Raw genomic sequence first — 20020 nt, forward strand, 5'->3', positions numbered from 1 at the left:
TTGCACTCTCTCTGTCTCTCAAATAAATAAGTAAAATCTTAAACACAAAACACTATTTAGGAAGTAACAGCAGACCAGGGGGAAGAAGAAGCCCGGAAGGAACCTCCTGCCTCCCATTCTGCTTCTAATGCTAGAGAATGTGCAGGAACCTCGAGCGTGTCTTCTGACCTTTGCATTTGCTGTTCCCTCTGCCTGGAATGCTTTTCCCCACACATCCACATGGCTCGCTCTTCACTACTTTCGGGTAATTGCTCTTCTGTTATTTTCCCAGTGAGACCGTTGCCGGCCATCCCATCTTCAGTAGACTTTTCACACTGTACACACAGGCACGCCCACACCAGCTCCTTCCCTCCCTTTTATAGGGATTTCTTTATTTTTATTTTAAAGAGACAAAGAGAAAGCGTGTGCAAGTGGGAGGAGAGGCAGAGGGAGAGAGAGAGAACCCTTAGGCAGACCGCTGCTGAGCTCAGAGCCAACATGAGGCTGATCCCAGGACCCCGAGATCATGACCCGAGCAAAATGAAGAGTCGGACGCCTAACCAAGCAAGCCGCTCCTTACCCCCCTTTCTTTTCCTTTGGCACTTGTCACTTATCTGTCTTATTTCTTGTTCATTCTCTTCTTCACCCATTAATGCATAAACTTCATGAAGGCAAAGATTTTTGTAGATTTTTGTGTGTTTTGTCTACTGATAGGTGCCCAACACCTATAACATGATGGCTGCGTTTCCAAAAGGAGATGCTCGGTAAAAAAAAAAAATGTGTTCAACACGCCCAGGAAGCTTGGATAAGCCTCATGAGGGTTAACAATCTGATGCTCATGAACGCTAAGCTAAAATTTTTATTTGTGGCAATAATTCAGATATAATTTGTAAAGCTAATCGCATTCTGTTAACTTAAAACTGAGGGTAAGAGCTCCACTACGGTAATTATTGGTTTCACATAAGCTATGCACAGTACATCCTCTTTTGCAAAACTGCGATCGGGCAATTTACATTCGACACTCCGATAAGGCATTTGAGCCCTGTGCTGACAATAAGACTATAAATTGCCTGATTACAGAGTAACTCTTTGGCTTTCTAAGCACAACACTGCCTTTTCTCAGAAGAGCTCAAAAACAAGGAAAAGGGATTCGAAAGTGGAGCAAAAACTTTATATATCTCCACTAGAATATTTGTTCCTAAAAAAAAAAAAAAAAAAGAATATTTGTTCCTTTATGTATATTCTCTTCCTAGAGTCTAACAAAGAGATAACCTGTAAAACTTCACAATTTAGGTGCTCTTTGCTTTTACTAAAGCCCAAATCAAAGGATCCGCATGAAGGATCATACCTATCTTTACAGACTCATGTTCTGAACTACCTACCTGTGTGGCTTCCTAGAAACCAACCAGGAGCCTTTGAAGACGGGAAGAATCAGCGGGGTTATTGCACAGGTGAGGTTAGTGACGTGTTTCCATAAAACGACAGCAAGCTCTCCTTCATAGTCACAGATACTTAACATGAAAAGTTAGGAGCTCACTGATATTAGAAGAAAAATTATATAACTGGGTGGATTTAGAAACCAGGACGACTTGGCTTTTACTCAGAGCAATAAATGACTATGTTGTGATAGTAGCTAAACTTCCACTACTCGTTTTCACCAAAAACAGCATTCCCTAACTATGTAACTTAGTCAAGCCGCTCTGTTCCCTGCTCTCAAACGATAGGCTACTCTGAGGCTGGCAATCAAGAGATTTTGGAAATAAGATGCAAAGATAATGGAGATCAGAGGCTAAAATTTGGTTTATAAAATATAGCTTAAAAAATAGAGCTACATTATCCATAATTGCATATTGAGTGATAATAAAAATAGTAAGTTTCCGGAAGGGTAAAAAAATCAACAATTTAATATATTAACCATTTTTGCTTGTATAAAATCTATTCAGATTAATGTTCTGCAACCATAGCCCTATTAGTGGTATTTGAGCTGATATAAACTATTAAAAGGCAACAAATTAATACAGATGGTAATTTTTCCTTTTCAATTCAAGCTGAATCTTCCCCACTTCATCCTTTTTGAGTCGCACTAAAGCCAAGAAAAAAAAGTGTCTGCTGAGAGGTTGGCCGTCTTTAGACTCATGTCCACTTTGGAGTAAGGCTGGCTCCTTCGGTAACCACAGGAAGCCATATTAGTTACTATTTCAAAGAGAGTGCACTGTTTTTAGCAATGTAATAGCTGAATTCAGGGCAATGATGCAAATTAGAAAATTCTGTGTAAAATTTCTCTGTTTCAGAGGGAAGAATGAGTCCCGGTCTCTAGAGGAATACAACTTTTCCACAAAAGTCAAACTGCAAACACTACAAACAAGCTAATGTGAGGGGGGTACTGCTCTCAGGCTGCCCTGTGATCCTGACAATCCTAGGAGTCATAGAGGTGGGGGAAGGGTAAGAAATCCCAAACCCTCCACGAGGAGATGAGGGGTATCTCTTTAAGCTTTACATTTCCTCTAGGTTTGCATAGGTTTGCATTGCATTTACTTTGGATTCCCTGGTTAAATGATGCTTTTTTTCTTTCTTTTTTTTTTTTTTTTACACAAAGGTACCGCCTTGATCCAGCCACAGGGGTCTGAAGCACCATGCAGAGAGCAAACTATCCGGTGCCACTTTATCTAAGACGTGGCAAACTAAAGATTTAGCCAAGGGTCTCAATTCTGGAAGAGCTTGGAAATCCTCTGATCCAAGGTACATTTTCCTAGGGCAAGAATGGGCATCCTAGAGGAGCAGCCCACGCATCGCTGGGTCCTGCAGGCCGGCCTTGACAAGCAGCATAGTAGGGCTGCTAGCAAGAGGCAGAGGAGATCACGCTAGGGCCAGCTCATTTCATGTCACCATGACATTTCCAGCAGCAATTTGAGTTTTGACAAAGCTGAAATGGGGAGAGGATTTCTCCCTCGAGACAGAGGGTCAGACAGGTTAATCATGAACATTCCTTCTAATGCAAAGCCCTTGACTCAATAAGCATCTGAGTGTCTTGCCCCAAAACAAAGTAACTTTCCAAGACTATCCCTTTTGCACCACGGCCACCATATTGTGAGGATTCCAACACAGCAGCAATTTTTACTGCCGCACTTTGGGGTCAACAATTATAACTAAATCTGTGACTCACGTAATGGAGCTTGAACTTGCACTCGTCTTCAATTTCATCTGCGCTGTCTTCGTCGGAAACTTCCCCCTCCTCTGCATCATCCCCAAGATGATAAGGCAGCTTCTTGCCCTGAAATGGAGCAACACACCCAATTTAAAAATGGAAATAGTGCAGGTGTCTGATATCCGGGGCAGGTTCATTTGATTGGGAGATGCATCTAGATCATGTGCCTACATCCTAGTTCTGCGACCAAGAAAAGCAAACATCTAGCATTTTTGGCCACTATGAGGGGATTCCTTAAAATACAGGGATGGAGGAGGATGGAAGGACGTTCATATATGTTTGACAGCCAAAAATAATGATGAATTTTTAAATATCATCAGCAGACTGCTATTGAGGCTGATGTTTTCTAAACTCCAACCCCAGTGACTTTTAGTATTCCCACTCTCCACACCATCATTGGCTTTCTGCAGCATGCTGGGTTTTCCCTCCACCTACTCCCTCCCTGCACAGGGTCACCAGCATAGTCAGGTTTCCAGAGAATTCTCTGTCCCCATTCTCCCGCACCTTCCCTGATACCCAAAGCTCTTGACCTTGGGTCCTCAGCACACTGATCATTTCAAAGCTGATTAAATCATTTACATAATGAGAGCAAGATGTATATTAAGACTCCAAACTCTTAGGGTTTGTATATTTAAACATTTTCTTCAACTTACAGAGGGTCGCTTATAGGATTAAAAGTGTGAGATTTAATTTCCCTTTATACTGATATGTATTACACTCCTTATTTGTACGCGCGGTCTACAAAACTGGAAACTACACTCTTCCTTTTTCACACGAACACGTTTAGAGATAGATGCAGATACGTGGGTAATACTTACCTATAATTCTAAGTAAATGTAACAGAATGTTTTTTCACTTCCTCCCATGTGTTGTTAATAACAAAACAGCTCAGAATTAAAGAATCTCTGCCTATATGTTATTTTAAGTCTTTTCTGATACAGAAGGCTTCTATAAAATGAATTTATTTTTCTTTATTTGAGAGGGCACACTATGGAGTAGCTATGTTAATATAGCAGCCCCAGAAATAAGGTTTTCAACTAAGCAGCGACCAGACACGTTCAGGAACATAGACGTTGAGGTCACGACCTCCTTCATTTATTCACCACCGATTACTTACTCAGAGTCATCTTTTGTTTTGGGCACAATGACCGACAACCAAGATGGACCAGTACATAAGACATTTAAAATGTCATGATGGCAATTCCCCCTTTTGAAATAGAACGGAGCCAACATATTTTTTAAACGTTAAAGCAGAACACAGCTAACAAATGTGAGAAGTAACATCCACAGGGAAGGAGTAACAATCCTTGAATGACAGGAACAGTTCTGATACCACAAGATGGAAACAAAACTGTAACCGTGATGGGCACACAGTGATGAGCTGATAGGGCAGCCACACCAAGCTCGAGCTTCCTTTCAGGTACGTGTGGTGGTAGGTGAGGGGACAGAGAGAGAAACTGGCCTGCTCTGAGCATCCATGGGTGCCCTAACTTTCCATCCATTTAAAATTGAGTTAAAAGACACGAGGGCCATATTTTTTTTTGCCAACTCTTCCACATTCCTGGTTCTCAAAAGATAATTTATCCAGGCAGACAGGAAGAAAAGCAATGCAACAGAACATGGTTTCTTAAAGCTTCTTATCAACGGGTACCCCTAAGGAAAATTATAGAATAAATTAAGGCACAACTTAATGACTCAAGGACCTGAGTCAAAGAATGTCCGGGTGTCTTGAGGGGTCTCTTTCTGATCTATGGACTATTGCATGCAGGAGTGATCAAGAATTAGATTCATTGGTCCATGATACATGGAAATATTCTAGAGACTAGAACCATAGCGGCCGCTCACCTCCACGCTACATGATCCAAGGAGTGTGGTAATGACGCTATGATTTGTATCTGTAAAAAGTAAGAAGCCTGGACCAGATACAGTTTGTTTCAGCAATAAAAGCCTATGGAAAATTACTAAGTTTGTTATAATTTCTGTTCAAAAGCAACTTTTTATTTGCTTTTCAGGAGATAAGTGTGGGGATATAGATATATAGATACAGATATAAATATATGATTGGAAAGTATGTATATTATAATAATAAACAACTTGTCAATCTCTAAAGTGGTCAGGAGCTGCTAAAATGGTGGCTTTTGGACCAAAGATTGCTCTCGGCTAAAGGAACATAGGAAAACCAGTTCTTTTATTTTTGCTTCAAATGGAAACATGTCGGTTCATAGATCTGGGAGGTCTCTTTAAAGTCTGAAGAACGTTGCTACCAGCAAATGAACCTTAAATGCCCTGAAATGCTTGCGGCCCATGCTGTTGCCACTCCTCCCAATGAGTGTCCCGGATCATCTGGTTCTGGCGCACCCAGCGGCCCAGAAGCCCCAGGACATTGTAGGACAAATGGCCCAAAGTCCAATCATGCAGAAGGGACTCAATTCATATCAACCTTCTACCTTAAGTTCCACTGTCCAAAAGGGAAGCATTTCGATCAAATGGACTTACTCTGCATTTAACCTTCTGACTACTGGCTAAAGACTATAGGAAACAGGAAAACTATTAAGCAAAACTATTAAGGTGGCATTTAGCTTTTTTAACCCAGCAATTAGTTTTTACCACAAGAGTTTGTTTTATCAAGACTTCAGGAAAACTGACCTTCATGCTATCTCTCACATTATTTGGAGCTTTTATTCAAAATGCTTTCACACGTACAAATGCCCGACAGATTCAGTCTATGATTCTCATTTAACTGATAGAAAAACCAGTTTTGACCAATTCCAAAGATAAGTACTTCACATTTTTCCCATTTGCTGACCTCCCTTAGAGCCCCTGTTAAAGTATTCCTAGGAAATTACAGTTTGACTTTCGTATGCCTCCTTTGTGATATTTGATTTTTTTGGTACACGTTTCTTTTAAGTAAAATGTAACCCAATTTGAATATTAATACCCTGCTGCTCTTCCTTGGATTTTTAGTCTCAAAATAATACAACTATCCAAGATGGATTTAGTGCAAACACACAAAATTAACTGGAATTAAGTAAAATCACAGAGTCAGCCATGTGAGATCTCAAATAACTGTTTTTTTGGGTTCTACTTTGTATGAAAAAATATTCATTGCAGGTAGTAAATTTCTTCCCTTAGAAAATCTGTTCATAAAATGTCATTCTATTCACCTACTGCTCCTTCGCATACACACGAGTCCTGTGGGCATTTTGTCTGTGCCTATGCTCTGCTTTGAAGCAAGCTCCTCTCACTTACATAACCAAGGCTGATCAACCGTAAAGACTGTCGTTTGTTTCCTTTTTCTTTTTCTTTCTTTTGTTTTGTTTTTTTTGTTTGGTTGGTTTTTTTTTTTTTTTTGATAGACAGTTATTGGAGCTTGAAATGGGAGAGAAGAATCTGAAAGAAACACTTTCAGATATGGACACAAAAAAAAAAAAAAAGAAAAGAAAAAGATATGGACACACAAGGAGCCTTCCCTTCCCCTGTGCCCCATGCACCGATACATATACTTCTCGCGAGTGTAAACTATTACAGACTAACATATTAAACATTTGGTTTACAGTATCGATCTTCTCACTCCACAAAAACAAATCCCAGAATACGTGATCAGTCAATAATAAGCTTTTCTGGAGGTATAATTATTAATAAATAGGAACAAGGTGCATACACAAACTTAGAGGATCCTTCAAATATTGATTCTATTGTCCTCTTGATAAACCAGTTTTCAGGCCTTAAGGGAAGAAGGGCTTCTAAATGCCTTTTACTGCATTCCATGAGGTAATTACCTTCACTAGGATTTTGCCTTTCAAACTTTGAGGGCTTGGAAGCTGTTTGGTCTCTCCGGTGTCTACAGATGACAGGTCCAGTTTGTCTCCAAATATTCCTTTCAGGTACTGAGCAATCTTCCTCTGCTGCTGGACACTGCAGTGATTCTCAATGGACAGTATGACCGGGAACCTAAGAGGACAATGACATATTCTAAAGGCATCGAGTACAGGCAACTTCCAGGGGGTGTTTGAAAACCATTCTATTTTATTATGTTCTTACAATCCTAGTGACAGAATTTGTGAAAGCGGTGGTGATTAAAATGAGAAAGATGGAAGATGCATTTTTAAAGAAACTCTGCTGACCAAATAAATATATTTTGCCTGGCATAATGGCTGCACAAAATACCAACCATGTGGGATGACTTCCATTAATATTTTGCTTTAAAAAAAAATGGTATATACAGTATGTCTCTTTTAAAAGAAAAAAAGAAAATTTTGAGAGATATGCCCAAAGAAAGAAAGCTCATTTAACGTAAACATCTTATTTATTCAAAAATCTAAAGGAGCCAAAAATATATAATGGAGAAAGACAGTCTCTTCAATAAATGGTGCTAAGAAAACTGGACAGCAGCATGCAAAAGAATGAAACTGGGCCACTATCTAACACCATGCTCAAAAATAAACTCAAAATGGATTAAAGATCTAAATGTAAGGCCTCAAACCACAAAAATCCTTGAAGAGAGCACAGGCAGTAATTTTTCTGACATCACCTGTACCAATATTTTTCTAGATATGCCATCTAAGGCAAGGGAAATAAAAGCAAAAATAAACTATTGGGACTACATCAAAATAAAAAGCTTTTCCACAGTGAAGGAAACCATCAACAAAACAAAAAGGCATCCTACTAAATAAAAAAATATTTGCAAGTGATACACTCACAAAGGGGTTATATCCAAAATATATAAAGAACTCATATAACTCAACACCTAAAGCCTCCAAAAAAATCAAATTAAAAAATGGGCAATGGACCTGAGTAGTCATATTTCCAAAAAGATATACATATGGCCAACAGACACACAAAAAGATGCTCAACATCACCATCAGGGAAATGTAAACCAAAACCACATAAGAGATCACCTTACACCCATCAGAATGGCTAAAACGAAAAACACAGGACACAAGTGTTGGTGAGGATGTGAAGAAAGAGAAAACCCTCAAATGCTATTGGTGGGAATGTAAACTAGTGCAGCCACTGTGGAAAACCGTATGAAGGTTCCTCAAGAAGTTAAAAATAGAACTACCATATGATCCAACAATTCCATTACTGGGTATTTACCCCCCAAAAAACCCAAAAACATTAATTCAAAAAGACATAAACCCCTATGTTTATTATGGCATTATTTACAATAGCCAAGAGATGGAAGCTACCCAAGTGCCCACTGATAGACAAATGGGTAAGGAAGATGTGATGTACCCACACACACAGAAATATTACTCAGCTGCAAAAAAGGATGAGGTTGTGCCATTTGCAACAACATGGATGGACCTAGAGGGTATCCTGCTAAGTGAAATAAGACTGAGAAAGACAAATGCCTTATGATTTCACTTATATGTGGAATCTAAGAAAAAAAAAAAAAGGATAAACAAACAGAATGCAGAATCAGACCTGATAAATACAGAGAATAAACTGCCAGAGGGCAAGGGGCACGAGGGGCTAGGCAAACTGGGTGGAGGGGGTGTGGGAGGTATGTGCTTCCAGTTATGTGGAATGAATAAGTCATGGGAATAAAAGGTAGAGCATAAGGAGCGGAGTCAATGATACTGTAATAACATTGTAGGGTGACAGCTGGGAGCTATACTTGTGGTGAACACAGCATGATGTATAAACTCAAATCACTACTAAGCTCTACACCTGAAACTAATGTAACCTTGTGTGTCAGTTATACTCAAAAAATAAACTTCAGTGTAAAAACTTAAATAAATCCAATTTAAAGAGTGTCTAATAACATCTAACAGACCACTGAGCATCCCTAAGAGCAGATATTTCAAAATCAGCCCCCAGCTTGAAAATCACTATTGAGGATAAGAGATCTTAATGGAATTTGGTGACTTAGAGCATCCTATCCCAAGCACTAAAAAATCAGCTGTATAGAATTATATCCTAGTCTTCATTTGCAGAAAGGAAAAAAGGCCAAGCATTCACTGTCCCCCAGCCCTTGGGCTGCTGTGCGCAGAATGTGAACCTCAACCAGACTGCTGATCTTACTCTTCTTCTGACTTCATTCTTTCTTCAGAATAAGAGATTATTCCAAATTTAGCTTGTTGCTATTTCTTTCTACTTTTCCATCATATATCTTCTGGAGCAATAGGCCATATATATTTTCCAGAGTATATAAAGCAATATTTAAATTGGCTCATATATATACTAGGGAAAAACAATTTTACTCCTGGGCTGTTGTGACGAGGACCTCCTGAAATTACTCTCTCCTCTTTAGTAAAACTGGATGCCAAAGGAAATACAAGAGATGAACCTTTGTGACTGGAGTGTGTTACCCTCCTATAACCTGTTGGCTCTTGTGTTCACGTGGGTTTCATCCTGGAGTGTCAGAAAGAGAGAAAAACACGACAAGCTAGCAAGAGATTGTCTATGCAATCACATCAAGGAGTTTGAACAATGAATATATTTTTTAAAAGATTTTATTTATTTATTCATGAGAGACGCAGAGAGAGGCAGAGACACAGGCAGAAGGAGAAGCAGGCTCCATGCACCGGGAGCCCGATGTGGGATTCGATCCCGGGTCTCCAGGATCGCGCCCTGGGCCAAAGGTAGGCGCCAAACCGCTGCGCCACCCAGGGATCCCCTAACAATGAATTTTTAAGTCATCAGTCTGTTTATAAAAAGCCTCTCAGTGTCTAACGATACTCAAAGTAAAGCAGCGCTTCTCAACTGGGGACAAGGGAGTCTGTGGGGCCCTTCCCAGGTAGATATTTGCCGATGTCTGAACACATTTTTGGTGGTCACAAAATGGGAAGTTGAAGGGAATGCTAATGACACTCCACGTGTGGAAGTCAGGACACCGCTAACCATCTTACAATGTATAAGCCAGCACCTCGCAGCCCCAACAAAGAGTTCTCTGGTCCAAAATGTCATTAGTGCCAAGGTTGAGAAACCTGGGTATAAATAAGGTCTGAGAAAGAAAAGAAAAAGACTGAACTTTTAAAATGGGCTAAATATTAATTAATTGATTAATTAATTAATTAATCAATTAATTTTAAAAATGGACTAAATAAGCATATTAACTTTTAAGTAAAGTGCTTTTCTCTTCTAAGTATTCCCAAACTTGAAGTAAGCACCAAGTCATCAGAGGATCCTCCAACGTGGCAGCCTTTTCAGCACCCAAGGTCACATTTTGGAAAACAACGGCAAAATCATTTCCTTGACTTTGCTAAAACTGGTAGCAATCGGGGTAGAAAAGACCTGTCAGATTCCAGTGCTTGGGATTCCTGCATGGGGCAGATAGCACAAAACAAACCTGCCACGCAGGGCGCATCTTTCATTGTAACAGCACTTTAACCTCATGTTTTTTGTTTTTTTTTTTTTTAAGATTTTATTTATTTATTCATGAGAGACAGACAGAGAGAGGCAGAGACACAGGCAGAGGGAGAAGCAGGCTCCAGGCAGGGAGCCCGCCGTGGGACTTGATCCCAGGTCTCCAGGATCACACCCTGGGCTGAAGGTGGCGCTAAACCGCTGAGCCACCAGGGCTGCCCAACCTCATGGTTAATAAATATGAAGACTAAATATTAAAGATTTTAAAGGCTATGAACTTTCATTAAATTAATTTTATGCAATTGTAGTTTTGTTTCTTTTAATTACAAAAAAAAAAAAAAGCATTTCTTAGCTGTCCAGTATGTTGCAGGTACCTGCTAGGCAATAAAAACATGAATAAGATACAGACCCATATTTCCAATGAGCTCAAGGTCTTAAAGACTCAAAAGAGGGACGCCTGGGTGTGGCTCAGCGGTTGAGCATCTGCCTTTGGCCCAGTGCATGACTCCGGGGTCCCAGGATCGAGTCCCACGTCGGGCTCCCTGCATGGAGCCTGCTTCTCCCTCTGCCTGTGTCTCTGCCTCTCTCTCTCTTTCTCTCTCTTTCTCTCTGTGTGTCTCTCATGAATAAATAAATAAAATCTTAAAAAAAAAATCAAAAGGAGGCAGGAAACCAAGAGCTATAAAAGTACTTACATAGATAAAATAGAAATATGCTCAGGGTGCCAGGAACAGAGAAAAGAGCATTTACATCAGCTGGTGTATCAGTAAGTTTGCCAGAGGGACAATGTCTAAGCAGTCTGGAAAAATGAATAAGGATTAGGTAGGTGGGAAGAATGTACCAGGCAATGAGGTAAGGAGTTGTGAAAGAACCGGGGTCACTAGGGAATCCAAAAGACAATAAAGGCAGAAACCTCCATCTCTGTGGAGCAATGATGGAAGATCCTGGAAGAGAAAGGAGAGGCCAAGCCCTGAAGGACAGGAAGACAGGACTGTACCACAGGGAGCTTCTGAAGGACTTTAAGAATTGTAACATCATGCGTTAACTTTTTAGGAGGGGAAATATCGCACCTGTGTAGAGGATGACCCAAAGGGAAATGAAAATGGAGTCAAAAGATAATTTAGGAGGTACAATTGCCAAGAATTGGCTGAATCTAGGATGATTTGGTTTTTGGCTAACGACACTGGTAGACAGGGCTGCCCCTAAATAAATGGAAATAGAGCCAGAGGAGATTTGGCATTATGAGACGCTGAGTTGAGTTTGGGATGCAAGCTCCATGATGGTAGGGGTCTTCTTTGATCTGTGCCGTGGTTTGGTTTTCTGCACCTATTGCAGTAGGCCTGGCTTAGAGCAGACACCATTAAACACCTGAATAAATAATGACATTTCTAGATTTTGAGGTACCTATGGGATACTCAGGTGATTTTTTTTTTTACTAAGCATTTTTCTACATAGCTCTGAAACTTGGGGGAAAGTTCTGGACATATAATTAACCCAAAGGTAGAACAATGGCAACAACTTAAGAAACAGTGACTATTATAGAGGAATGGGGAAATGGATTAGAAGACCACGGGCCAAAAAGAAAAAAAAAAGAGTGCGAATCAATGACAGCATAGAGGGGAATATTATAATAGAAGGCCCCAAAAAAGCAAGTATTGAGGAGAAAAGAGTCACCACTATCCCATGCTAAGGAAGAGACGAGTGACACAAGGATGCTAGACATTTCAGTATGTTTAGGACATTCAGCAAGCTGATGAACCAAGCTGTTTTACTGTATTGTAATATAATATCAATAAACTATTTATCATGCTCAGGAACCTACATTTCCAGACTTTCTGAACACTCTAGAAATGCTGAGGTCTATCTTTGCAAGAACATGCTTCAAGGAACCAATGTTTTGAGATAGAATGGGGTAAGAAATAAATGGAGCTTGAGGAAGTACAAACATGGAGCCCATTTTATTTGCTCACAATGTTTTGTTGGGAAGGAAGGAGAGAACTAGGGTCATAGGAAGGGAGATGAAGGCTCCAAAGGAGGGTGCGTGGTGTTATAGTTGTGGCGCATCAGCCAATGCTCTGTGTGCAGGCTTAGCTCCCAAATGTTGCTGTACTTACTCGTTCTTCACAAAGGCGTGCTTGTTGATGGTCTCCACAACATCTCTGAAGAGAATTTTTGAAGTCAGAGTGTAACCATGGTGGACCACTGGCTCTCCATCTGGGCCATCCCAACAGTCAACTGCCAAAAACAGAACTTCACATCAACAATGCAAAGCTGCTGGTATTTGCTAATGTTTCTGGAACTATCAGGCGAATGTTATTTTAAGTTTATTATTTGAGATTATACATGTTATGATCACAACAAAGATTATCAGACAGACAGATGGGTGCTCTGGCATATTTATCAGAATAAGGAATTAAAGATAATAAATGATTTCTTTCTAAGTGCTTTTAGTTAGCAAAGATGTCATATTCACAAGCAACCAAGCATTTACTAAGAAAGCTCATTAGAAATCAATCTAAATCCAATCAAGAATGCCCAAGGACAGTGACACTTCTTAACAGGTGGTTTCTCCAATTTCACTTCTTCATTTTCAGTTTACTAAAGTCCTTTAGTAAATTGCAGTGACCCTCCCAAATCGGTAAGAGAGTTTTTCATTACTATTCTCTTAAACTCATCGTGTATCTATTAGATTTTCATTTTATTAATCTACAGTAGCTACAAAATACGGGCAAATGACTGAATCATTTAAAGCCTTGCTTTCCCCCATTGATAAAAGGAAATGATGGTCGCATTTGCATCATAAGCTTGAGTGGTGACTATGTAAAGCTGCTTATAATCCTGCATGATACATAGTAATTGTGATGTTTTTTTTTTAAGATTTTATTTATTTATGACAGACACAGAGAGAAAGAGGCAGAGACACAGGAAGAGGGAGAAGCAGGCTCCATGCAGGGAGCCCAACATGGGACTCGATCCTGGGTCTCTAGGATCATACCCTGGGCTAAAGGTGGCGCTAAACCACTGAGCCACCGGGGCTGCCCCAGTAACTGTGACTGTTATTGATAATATTGATATGGGGTTTTTAAAAATATTTTTTTTATTTATTCACTAGAGGGACAGAGACACAGGCAAAGGGAGAAGCCTTTTTTTTTTTTTTTATCTTCAAAAAAAAAAAAAAAGAATAAAGATGCTATTAAGAAGATTGAAGGTTTGGGGATAGGAGCATAAAGAGCCGCACTGTCCCTTTGGGCCTTGCAAATGAGGTCAAATGTACCAAAGACATTTTCTTTTCTTTTTTTTTTCTTTTTCTCCCAAAGACATTTTCTAAGAAGAGAAGCTCTGTCCATCTTTTGACATGTACTTGACATTCTTTAATTTGTCTTTGGATATGGGTATAAGAAGAAGGAACAGAGGTTTCAAAAGTATGTATTTGAATAATTTAGACCCTGAGTTAGCCCCGTTGTGGAGGAAAAAGGGCATAACAGGGTTTCTCATGAACTAACATCCTGACAAAAAGAACTGCTGTGGACAAGGCAGCGCCATGCCTGACTCGATCACCACGTGTACATAAAAGGAGCCCCTAAAACTACACTGGTCATGCGAGGAGGTGCTCTTTTGCTAACATGTATCACAAAGAATAGCCATAGTCGGGGACGGTTCTTTCTAGATCTAACTTCATCACCCGCCTGCTGAAGAGGGTCACACCACTCCCAAATTGTAACTGGCATCCAAACACGTGGCAATCGTAGCCCAGTCCAAAGGACAGCGAAGGTTCCTGTAAGAGCTCATGCTGTGATGGCCATGCTGGCAAGATGGAAATCCTCTAACCAATCCTCCTAGCCACCAAATCACCAGGGGCCCGTTTTTCAATCATGTCACATATTAGAGGCCCCTGAAAGCCCCGACAAAGAGTTGGTCAGTCCCGCAGGCCGGCCGAGCAGCTAACGTGACAGCTTTTCGTAATGGAACTTCGAATGTTCCATCCTGATAGCGCTCCCGGAGGTAACAGGAAAGGTTGTAAACCGATTACAGCAGTGATGCGACATCGGTTCCATAATGAGGGTGAAAATCCCCCGGACAGAACATCCATATTTATTAGGCAACCTGGGCTGAAAATCAAGGGAATGAAAGGCCATGTAAAAAAAAAAAAAAAAAAAAAAAAAAAAGTTATCCAGTTGACTTGCTGACAAATCCACTTCACCAAAAAAGACTTATTAGTCTTCCCAAGACACTATATATATCCTGACCAAGGACATTCCTACAGCTGAACTAATGGAGACGGAAAACACAACATTATCAAACTAGAAGCTTGGAAGTAGAGAGAGTCTTCAGGTCACAGTAGCATGAAGGGCCTGTCCAGAATCATTACTCTCTACCTCTAAGTGCTATGCTTGGCAAAAGCTGCTTCCAAAAAATATCTGTGGGACCTGAAATATTCAATCCATGACCTGCTACATTCCATAAATCACATTCTTTAAATATCCTAGCTATAGCTATTTAAGGGTAAAAACAACTTCATCTGGACCCGTGGTAGAGGACATAGCACTGGGGGTAGGTATGCCAGTGCCTCTGAAGCCCAAGCTTCTTCAGCTGTGAACGCTGATCTTCAAAGCACACGGCTGACAGAAGTAGGTAGGAGAGCACAGAAGACCCTGTCATCAAATTCTCAGTCTTCAGGAACAGATACATATTTAGGTGGTAGTCCTAATCTCAAACCAAGCAAATTTAAAGCCAGCCTCCCCTCAGTGCCGCACTTCACCTTCTCTCTAGCCTTCCTTATGTGACCTGGTGGTCCTCAACTGATCCCTCCTAGGGCTCATCACGCCATTTGATGTTTGCTCCTCCAGAAAGCACATAGACTTCCCGGAGAACTGCAGAATGGGGGAGTTAAGTCAATTTGAGTTCAAATCTCTGGTCCCAAACTTCCTTGCTTATACGAACTTGAGCTGCTTAAACCCCTCCAAGCTGGGGTGTCCTCTTAAGGCAATTATTGTATCTCCCTTAATGTCATAAGAATCAAATGAGAATGTATGGAAAGCACTCCATCAGGTCCTAGCTCACAAAAGGGGCTGAAAACATGGTAGTTCTCCTGTTCCTTCCTATAGTACATCCAAAGCCAAAGGGATAACCATAATTTTGAACAGAAAATAAATCCCAGACAAAGATGACCAAGTCTCTCAGATAAATAGAATTCTTCTCCTCAACAAAAACCTCCCAGAAATAGTAACTGGACTTTCACTGCCCACATATAGACTATTCCAGTAGTAATAGCTTCAAGGAAACCAAATAATAGGGAAGAAATCTGCTGATACAAGCTGGTAAGGGAGGTATTGGAGAGATTGCATGTCCTTTAAAGTTGCACCATAGCTGTGCATAGTCTAAGTTTGTGGGAAGAGCTGGAGCTAAGTAATCTTTTAGAAAAGGAGAACCAGGGCAGCTCCGGTGGCCCAGAGGTTTAGCATCGCCTTCAGCCCGGGGTGTGATCCTGGAGACCCAGGATCGAGTCCCACATCAGGCTCCCTGCATGGAGCCTGCTTCTCTCTCTGCCTGTGTCTCTGCCTCTCTCTCTCTGTGTCTGTCATGAATAAATAAAGTCTTTTTAAAAAAAAATAGAAAAGGAGAATCAAGTAGCCTCTTTCTATTACTTTGCTCATCGGCAGTTAGGAAGAAAGAAGGGAGGTACAAGAGAAGGCCCGTGTCCAATATCATCTACCGTACACAATTAAAAGCTCTCATGTTAAAATGAAAAGACCCCTAAAAAAGCTAAGATTAAAAATCCTTTGTACCTTGAAAAAAAAAAATATTTGTATCTTGCTTTGAATTATCTCAATCAGATAACTTCCCTTCTAATGCCCGAAATAAAACCTGGAAGATTCGATGTTCTGATTCAGTACAAGGAGCTGATCATGGGAACATGGCTGGGCTTGGGTAGGACACTGATTTTGGATAGCAAACCAAAAAAAGGGAAGACGGGGTACCTGATGGACCTGGAAAGCAAAAGAAATACTGCACAGGACACAGCCAAACTGGGTTCAGCAAAACTGCAAAAAACGGTCTGGAGCTAACGATCGCGTCATGGAGTCATCACAAGTCCTGCTCCATACTTGGCCTCCAAGGAAATGTCACCATTTAATATGACAGGCAACCATCACTGTGACTCCAATGAGGGTATGTGCCCAGGGAAGCTCCAAGCACGTCAGACATGTGGAACTTCTGGAATGTTGAATGAACAAAGGGTTGAATAATGGCTGAGAGCGGAATGTCATCTCGAGACCTCCTAAAAGGTTTTTATGTTAATATTTTATAAGCTTCTTCATTATTCAGTTGCTTAAGCTACTCAATTGTCAGTCACTTGTGTCAGTAGATGTTCTCTGCATCAACCGCAAACATGCCAGGGCTTAAAGCATGAATTTCCAGAACACGGAATGTGTAGTGTCCTGATTGTTCTGTACGTAGACACTTTTTAACGCCTGTCCAGTTTTTTGTAAATTGACCCTTATAACATGCCAGAAACTCTGACAAAGACCCGTCCAGTTACTAGTCTTATGGCCCTACTGCTCTACCTGTTTCCCCCCCACTATTCCACCCCAAGAACCTGTTCTCTACCAGCACACACACCCCAAAAAGAGATGCCCCTTTGCTCCATGGAATCTCCATCCCATCCCAGACAGACCCCCTCTTATCATCAGACTCTTTTTGGAGTTCTCTTTAACCTCCTTAGGTCAGTTGCCTCGAAGGACACTACCTTTCTCCGCAGATGCTTTTTTTATATAAATCACAGACCAGGAAGCATTCTCTAGGACTCTATAACTACTTTTAAATAATAATTCTCCTACATTCATTTACAAAACAAACAAGCAAACTTTAAACTTTATCCAACTCTACCTTTCTGGAATCTTCCAAGTGACTTTCCTATAGCTTGTTTGTTTTTGTTTTTGTTTTTTTTGCGCTTAGGTATCTGGATTACAGTTTTTAATCTCCAACTTTAATCTTAAAATTTTTAACATTTAATCTACCTGTCAACATCCTTTGTGAGTTAAAAGTCCATTGGGGGCGATTTACTCTTAGCTTTGACCCCCCAAGTGCTAACGATCCCATCTCCACTCTATTTCTTTTTTTTTCCCCACTCTGTTTCATTCATGCTCACCCAAGACACGCCGTGGATACAGTCATCACCTGTAACTATATCCAAAAATCCCACTCTGTGATAACAATTCTCTGTTCTTATTTTTTGTATGTCTGATGACAGCTTTCTCCATATTTCTAGCTCTTGGAGTCTTCTAGTCCCTTTACCTTATCCTGTGGCCCCTTATCCACTTCTTTTCCTTTCTTAGACTCATGGACCTCTGACTAATTCCTTAAAAGAGCTCTCACCAACACCTCGAAGATATTTTATGTGACCTAGAAATCTAGAGGCTTGGATCAATTCTATAATCTATCTTCACTGCTCCTACATCTAATCTGCTGGGAATGGGGTGGGAGGAGTCTAAGCATGCAGATTTTGTATAACAAAAAGACCGTTTTAAGACTATTTTTGAAATTAACTAGGACTTCCCCAGATTATCTTGTCAACTCCTTTCTCATTGTTTGTTGATCTTAAGCCCCCAAACCAACTTCCACCCATTTTACACTTAATAGATGGTGCTCTCTTCCCAGAGAAAGGAGAGGCTATCAGGTATGGACTCCTTCAAAATCTCATCCCCTTGTCCCATCTAAAAATAAAACCCATGTCCTCATTTCTTCTTCTTCCAAGTCCCAAAACCTCCCCAAACTGTATCACTCAGTTTTCTCTGAATGCAGAAAAATGCCAAGTGACAACCCACAGCAGCTGCCCCCAACTTCCCACTAGCATGTCTCCAAAACTACTCTAACAAGAGACACCAATAAGTTTCCAGCTGTCAAATGCAACCAGATTGGATAAATTAGTCTTTACCTTATTTTACTTTTCTGTTGCATGGGACATTTTTGATCATTTCCTCCCTGAGGTCCAGGTGGCCATTCTCTGTTAGTTCCTGTTGGTTCCCCTCGCTCCTCCTACATCTAAATGCTGGATCGCTTACCCCCTCAGTCTGCTCCTCTCGGTAAGTGATCTTATACACTTTCAAGATTTTTAACTCTCACTTACAAAACTCAGAACGATGGAATCTATATCTTGCCTGGATCTTTTCATTGAGTTCAGATGTTATTATCCAACTGACTGACAAAAATGTCCACGTAAATGTTACAAAGTCACCACAAACTCAAGTGATGGAAAACCAAACTCGCGAACCCTCTTCTTCCCAGATTGCCCACAGTGTGTGGTGGCACCATTCACTCATTACAGCTCTCACCCTCATTCCTTACATCCTTCACTTCTTGCACCAGGTCCTGTTGAGTTTGCTGCTTTAACATGGATGGAATCGTCTCTCCCCCTCACTTAGTCCAAGTTTTTATAACCCTCCCTTTGAATCATTCTTAATAGCCTTCCCACCATTCTCCTTGCTCTATCTAGCTTCATCCCCATTTCCCTCCACAAACATGTGTTCTAAAAAAAAAAAAAACTGTCCTCCTACACGGTGACCCAAGTGATCTTTCTAAAGTTCAAGTCTGATCCTATCACTATACGTATTAAAACCCTTAACTGGACCCTTGTTACCAAAGGCTAGATCTGGAATTCCTCAAACCCTTTAACCCTTTATGACTGACCCAAGTTTACCTTCCCAGCCTACCTATTTCGTATCACATTTTATCTCACACCTTACTCTCCGTACCACCTTTCTTTACCATGCATATGACTGGCCTGCTGGAATTCTCACACTGTACTGTTTTTAAGGGTCACCCGTTCTGCTAGACCATCAGCTCCTTGAAGACAGAAACCAATATTCACATCTTCACGATCAAGATGCCACTAGAAATTTAATAAATGTTGTTGATTGATAGACCATGAGGTGTCTTAAAAACAAAGAGTTATCCTGAACCACTTTTGCCATTGTTTAGTCAAAAATATCTTTCTAGGAAAATGTCCATTTTCATCACAATTTTTCAGCAATAGCAGGTATGTTTCCTAACTTCCAGTACATCCCTCTCTCCTTCCTGACTGGATAATAAGGAGGAGCCAGAGGGCATTATGAGTTAAGGAGGACTCTATTATGAGCAGAAAAATGGTTCTGGTTGGTGTGAATGCGTATTTCAGGTCTCCACTATTTATACTAGACTTGACTGGCCGACTAAAGGACACGGTCACCAACACGCAGCAGAGCTCAGGCAAAGCACAAACCTTCCACGCAGCGACAGCCCTCCTGTAGCACCCGTGCATACATGTCCACTTTGGACTGGGAAAGGAGCTGGTCCCCGGTCAGGTATGTGTTGTGAGAGGAAGCGATGTAGTAGTTGCACAGAGGCTGATCCATGTCCTGGTACACCTCATGGTGCAGTGGGTTAAATATGTCACAAGCAGGACTACGCATGAAATTTGTGAACCCTGTGGAACAAAGAAAGAGTAAAATATTATAGCTTTCAAAGCATAGGTACTTAATTGACTCCAAC

At 40.7% G+C, this 20020-nt stretch overlaps 1 protein-coding gene and 1 long non-coding RNA gene across 10 annotated transcripts in view; one reads left to right on the plus strand and one right to left on the minus strand.

Moving 5' to 3' along the window:
- Positions 1-20020, minus strand: part of PLCH1 (phospholipase C eta 1) — a 203727-nt gene that overhangs the window by 30049 nt on the left and 153658 nt on the right. For all 6 annotated transcript variants that reach the window (XM_049099691.1, XM_049099696.1, XM_049099695.1 and 3 more), the window contains 4 exons: positions 19752-19955; positions 12610-12730; positions 6964-7135; positions 3143-3250 (listed from right to left, as the gene is read on the minus strand). In XM_049099691.1, the coding sequence (XP_048955648.1) occupies positions 3143-3250; positions 6964-7135; positions 12610-12730; positions 19752-19955 (605 nt within the window). The remainder of the gene's footprint in view (positions 1-3142; positions 3251-6963; positions 7136-12609; positions 12731-19751; positions 19956-20020) is intronic.
- Positions 19694-20020, plus strand: part of LOC125753399 (uncharacterized) — a 28664-nt gene continuing 28337 nt past the window's right edge. For all 4 annotated transcript variants that reach the window (XR_007405123.1, XR_007405122.1, XR_007405121.1 and 1 more), the window contains exon 1: positions 19694-19833. This is a non-coding gene — a long non-coding RNA (uncharacterized LOC125753399). The remainder of the gene's footprint in view (positions 19834-20020) is intronic.

This window comes from Canis lupus, chromosome 23, assembly GCF_003254725.2.
Source record: "Canis lupus dingo isolate Sandy chromosome 23, ASM325472v2, whole genome shotgun sequence".
NCBI lineage: Eukaryota > Metazoa > Chordata > Mammalia > Carnivora > Canidae > Canis > Canis lupus.